The 6304-nt window shown below is 39.6% G+C and overlaps 1 protein-coding gene across 1 annotated transcript; it reads right to left on the bottom strand.

Moving 5' to 3' along the window:
* Window positions 1–1415: 1415 nt before the first annotated feature.
* LOC103308275 lies at window positions 1416–5696 on the bottom strand. The gene is made up of 2 exons (XM_008181376.1): window positions 4546–5696; window positions 1416–3684 (listed from the first exon to the last, which is right to left on the bottom strand). Exons 1-2 carry the CDS (start codon window positions 5694–5696, stop codon window positions 1416–1418), a joined length of 3420 nt encoding a protein of 1139 aa, XP_008179598.1.
* Between the last annotated feature and the right edge of the window lie 608 nt (window positions 5697–6304).

Genomic DNA, 6304 nt, shown 5'->3' with positions numbered 1-6304 from the left:
AAAAATCTTTCATTTATTTATGTTGAGTATTAATGAATATGAATTACTGGATGAAAATAAACAAACAAATGTATCCCAAATCATTGCATTGAAAATGAATCAAACAAATTCATCTGTTCATTACTGAACACAATTACTTTAGTTTATATTTAAGAAATGTATGAAATGTAGGTTAGTAAACGAAACATAATTATTCATTCACAAAGGTATGTAATATTAATCATAAAGATATTATCATTTTTGTACATCATTATTCATTATGAAAGTAGTTGTTGAAGGCGTGTGATTAAACATTTTCTTACGTAAGCACATAAAAAATATTTGGCATTATTCTTAAAACATTTTTAACTATTCAAAAGTTAGTACATATTATCTGTTTAGACTTTTAGAGCATACAATATAAAAACGCGTGTACTACCTATAATATAGCTCATAAATAAAAAAAAAAGAAAATATTTATATTTTATTTAAAATATATCCTCAGTATCTGTTGAAAAAACATTAGCTCAAGTAAAAAAAAAAAATATTTGCTCCACTCTTTCAACCTCAGGAAAAAAAATTCTAGTCCCGTGCCCGAGAGTAAATAAATTAACAACTAATTAGTTGTTGTAATAGTACAAATTTATATAATTCAATTTATTACGTCATGTTGAATTGTGTTTTAAAATTGTTCATAAAAGCTTACATAACATATAAAATTCATATTATACATTTATAGAATTGTACATATAAAATTGTGCTTTTAAAAGTTATTACCTATAAAGAAGATGTATATTAAGTGTGTTGGTTATATAAAAAAAAAAATACAAATTAAATTATTATACACAAAGGAATTGTTACAAATCATATTATATGGTACTGATGTCGTAGTCTAAGTGTAAATAAATTAACAGATATTTTGATTATTATTAGATGCATCTTTAAATAACAAATCCAATGGTAATTTTATGATATGGATATACTTAACAATAACAGGTTGAATACACACAACACTTTACGTGTGTTTTATAGAATAGAATAATACATACAAAAATCTAGGCCCTAAGTAACCTAGTTATTTTTTTTTCAAAAATTTTAACCAAACGTTTGACATTAGTTACGAATACACCGTTGAGTGTAATCGCATCCAGAGAGACCACGTGGAGGTTGTCAAACTTTCTCTCCGCACAGAGTCACAAAGACCCCAGGCGGGTCACAAAGACCCGGGGGGGGGGGTCACAAAGACCCTGGGGGAGGTCACAAAGACCCCGGGGGAGGTCACAAAGACCCCGGGGGAGGTCGACCCCTGGGGGATCACATAGACCCCCTGGGGGGTCACATAGACCCCCTCTAGGATCACATAGACCCTTTGGGATCACATAGACCCCTTGGGATCATATATTTCCCCTCAGGTGAACATTGTATAATTACATTAATTATATAGGTACCTGTAATCGCGTCAGAGTACTTCTGCGTACACGATATTCTTGGTGACAAATCGACCATTTCCATCGCAGTGCATGCCGACTCGAAGTGACGGATTGCGCGTCCCTCACTCTTGAAAACGCAACGTACAGCTGTCCGTGGCTGAAGGCGGGTGACGGCAGGAGCAAACCGACTCTGTCGAACGTTTGACCCTGAGACTTGTTGATTGTCATGGCAAACGACAACCGTACCGGAAATTGAATCCGCTTCATTTGAAAAGGCAAATCGTCTTCCTCACCGGAAGTCAACGCAACGGCGGGTAAGATGATGTCGTCCTGCCCGTCGTCGGCGCTGGACAACTTCCTCGCCTTGAAGTTGTGTGGCCGCAGTTCAGTGACCACCAACCTCGTCCCGTTGCAAAGTTGTCTTTTCGGATCAATGTTTCTCAGTAACATGACGATCGAACCGACTCTAAGCGTCAACTTGTACGGCGGTAGCCCGTTCGGATGCAGAGAGTTGAGGTACTCTGTCGGGTAGTTTGCCGCTTCGTCGGCGTCGTCGATCACAACTGTGTCTATGGATGAGTACGTCCTTTGGGCGCCCGTGACGCGACGTAGCACTGTTGAATTTATTTGATGGCATTCCTCGTTGCGGGGACACAGTATGATTCTCCGAGCGAACTCGTCGACGTTGGCCAACGACATTCGCTGCGGATAGACAAAATCGGTCAAATCCACAACGTCGCAAACCAGTTGCGGTGGGATGTCGACAGTGTCTGGAATACCGTCGACCGACGGCAGTTGACCGTTACCGAGCCGAAGTAGCCAAGCAGCGAAGTCGGCGTCGTTGTCGGCGCGCATGTTCCGGGTCAGCCGAAACTGTTCAAACTCTCTCCACAATGAGTGGCGTTTGATAGATAACATGACGATGGAGCTCCTGTTCCCCCGGCGAACGACGGGCAATATCTGCCTGAAGTCGCCAGCTAACAGTATTGGTTTACCACCAAACGGTAGTGCCGATCCCATGATGTCCTTGAGCAAGCGATCGACCACCGTGAATTGTAGGCCCGGGGACATGGGCGCTTCGTCCCAGACAATCAGCGAAGCTTCACGTATCCTTTGCGCGCGCAAAGACTGCATGGTGATACTCGAAGTAGATTGTTCGGTCAGCGTTCCCAATGGCAATCCGAAAGTCGAGTGCACCGTCATGCCGCCCTCCATGAGGGATGCGGCGATCCCGGTGTATGCCACGCTCAACACCGTTTGTTGTCTGTTACGAAGCGACGATATTAGGCATCCGTATAGCGTCGTTTTTCCCGTTCCTCCTGGCCCGTCGACGTAGAACATTTTCTGAACGTTGCGGTTGTCATCGATGGCCGCCATCACTCGATCGTACACCGTTCGTTGTTCGTCGTTCAATTCGCGCAATCGCTGTTGCCAGGCAACGGCCGCGTCTATTGCACCGAACATTGGGTCGTCTTGATCCGGTTCCAGTAGATCTTCGTCTGGACTGGGTAGACCGTAGTCGTCGAGTGATTTTCCGCGTGCACGAAGTAGGTCTCTGATTGCTTTGAGACACGCCGCCCTAGCGCGGTCGACGTTTTGGAAGCGCCGATTGAAGTCTTCCATCATGTTGACTTCAAACCGCCGGTACAGGTCCGCGGGGTCCGCGGGGTGGCAAAACAATAGTATCGTGACGTATAGATAACGCAGTTGAGTGGCTGTGTCCAACGCCGATGATTCTGTCATACACGCCCGCCACGCTTCGTCGTCTTCCAACAATCCCAACGCAACGGCGGCGGCCGCGTATGTGGCATGCACTACCCCGTTTACCGTCTTCAAGTCTCGGAAAGACCGCGGGCCTCTTCTGTGCAAGAGTAGCAATCGTAGATGAAAACGGTCTCTATCCAGTGGGTTGACGACGTACATTCGAGATAACGTCTCGCGAGGTGCCTGTATTCGCCGCAGTCTCCACTCTTTTGACGATGCTTGCCAAGTGTAATGTGTCGGTATCTCGTGGTAAAGATACTGTCTGGCATCAACGTTTCTCTCGTTGAGCGCGAAGAACGCCGTGAGTTTTGTTCGAGGTAGGGCGTTGTTTTGTACCCCCTGTAGTTCCTGTCCACGCGCAAAGTACACGTTGTGGTAGTTTTCTAGGTGCACCGGAAGTCTAACTACCGTGTGACTGATGTCGTGTAGTTTATACGCAAACAACCTCCAGACGGCTTCTGGTGGGCTGACGTACCTCGAATTTATGTAACTGAAAACAACATTTATGTATCTATGTATGAAAAATATTTTTAAAACATAAAGTTGTACAAAAAAAAACAATAGATATTTAAAATCTCATTATTACATATTATTGTACATATATGAAATGTTGTCGTAAGTAAAATGTTGTAATACTATTGTTTGTGATGTATGTATAATAAATGTATTTATGTATAGTATATTAAGTATAGTGTAACACTATTGCAATGCTAATAAAGAAGAATGCGATAAATGTTGTTTTTGTTGGTTTTTTCATTTTTTGGATTAATATAACAATATATATTAATATTTCTATAATTGGTACCAATAGAACATGAATATATAAAAAAAGGAATTTGAAATAAATGTGTTGTGGTTACACACCACCTATAGTTTAACACAAGTGTAGTTAAGGTTCACAAAAATAATACAGAACTTTCAAAACAGTCAATCTATTCATATATATTCATATATATAAAGTGGTTATAGTAGTATATAATATATATATTATAATTTCCTATTTTTTTTTTTTTGTATTTTAATTATATTCTATACATAACTGAAGACATTAAGACTTAGTCTAATAAGTGTTAAATGGCTTTCAAAAATCTAATTTATTTTTTTAATTTATAAAAGTTAATAACATGATGTAATCAATTTCTTAATGATATACTGTTAGTGGACAATTACTGTAGTGTTAAGTTATTGTAGTGTGAACAGAGAAATGCTTGTCAAATGAAACAAACGAATAACATATATATGAAATTTCTAATTTACAAAGTACTGCTGTTCTATGTTGTGTTTAAAAGTCTATGCAAAAAAACTTTACAAATGCTATAGTTGAAAGAATATAATGTGTTGAGTTATAGAAAAATGCATTTTGATAACATACCTGTCTATTTCATTTCCGTTCCATACTTCCATGGTCGCAGCATCGTGCCCTTTATATACGTATTTATACAAATACTGAACACTCTTCACAGTAGAGCATACCTCTACGTTAATGTGTGCATCGTATTTTGCTAACAGGTACGGATTGTAAGGCACGACAAACTCATTGCTGACCTCTTGATTTCTAACCCTGGCCACAGGTCCGTTGTTTGGCCGACAGTACTTTGGGTAACCACCGTCAGCAATGTATACAGTCTCTTCGCTGTATTCTTTTGGAAACTTCTTTGAACAACTGTTGTCCACCATGCATGGGCTGTTTGGGTTCAGCGTGCCACACGGCCCGTGTATCATGTGTCTCGTCACACAATCGAATAGACGCGGCTCAGTCACCGGGTCTGGCAAGAAGGCGTACACTACATTGTCGACGTCGTCGGCGGTTAGCAACTTGCTACCCTCGCTCAGAATGATCAGTATGTGGGCGTGTGGCAGTCCTCGTTTCTGAAACTCGACAGTATAAACATATGCATCGACATTACCAAATATATTGTTCACCGTTATGTCGCGCATCAGCTGCTTGAGTTTCGCATTGAACACTCTGGACACCAGGTCCGGTCTGTCGCTTGCCGTTGCCCATCTTGGTAGATTTTGTGAGATCTCCGGCCAGCTAGGATTACACGTAAATGTAATAAAAAGATTAGGCTTTCCACACTTACACACAATTGCCATCGCGTCATGATAACACTGTTTCATGAAACGGGGACCGCCTGTGAAAGACGATGGCAAAATCATCCTACGGCCGACGCCCGCCACGGGTGCGTCTAGTTGGAGCTGTTGGTTGATGTGATCCACAAGTCCCTGATACGATTCGGCAAAAAGCTCAGCTTGATGCCATCTAATGTACTGCAAGTTGTTCGCTTCCATTCGAAGGTAATGATCACCCACAAACTGTTGAAACAGAAATCGACCATTATGTAATAAACTCTTAGTAACGTGGATCGTGTCGTTGTTGCCATTGTAACGAATAGCAAGACGATAGCTAGTATACTCCCTGATACTGTTCCGATTGCGAACAGGGGTTAGGCGAGGGCCCTCTTGTAGCAAGCGTTGATGCCAACCGAGCTCTCCTCGTGGAAAGAGAAGGGGATACAGCATCCCACATATAGCATAAAAATATTGTAGATATATCAAAATAATATTCCCATTAAAATATATATATATCTGTGAAATATATCAATTAACTCCCTATAAACATTTTTGATATCTCTTGTTTATTGTATGTATGTCTTATGAACCAAAATTGTTTATATATTGTATATTTAAAATATTTTATTTCAGCAATATATTTACTGTTGTATTATGTAGATATCATAAATCAAATATTTATTTAATAAGTGCAATATCCCCTGGATATCTTAACTTTTATATTAGATACATATCTATTGGATATTACTACACTCTCAGTTTGGTATCTATTAATATCTTAGGAATATTATTCTTATATCATTTGAATCTAAATAATATTTATCATACAAATATATAGAATGAAATATATCTAGGATATTAAAAAGGAAAATTTTACTATTTAAAAAACAATAATTTTCACAATATCTTTTAAAATTAATATGTCTTTATTAATATTTAACTGATTATAATATGCACAATATAAAATATATATAATTTATATTATTTTTTTCTATTCTTGACGATGATGTGGTGAGCCATTTTCCAATTATGACAACTATTTCATCGTCTGTGCTGCT

The sequence above is a fragment of the Acyrthosiphon pisum genome, unplaced genomic scaffold, assembly GCF_005508785.2.
Source record: "Acyrthosiphon pisum isolate AL4f unplaced genomic scaffold, pea_aphid_22Mar2018_4r6ur Scaffold_21645;HRSCAF=24476, whole genome shotgun sequence".
NCBI classification, from domain to species: Eukaryota; Metazoa; Arthropoda; class Insecta; order Hemiptera; family Aphididae; genus Acyrthosiphon; species Acyrthosiphon pisum.
Note: the sequence above shows the minus strand (reverse complement) of the source record. Positions and strands in the feature narration are given on the sequence as shown.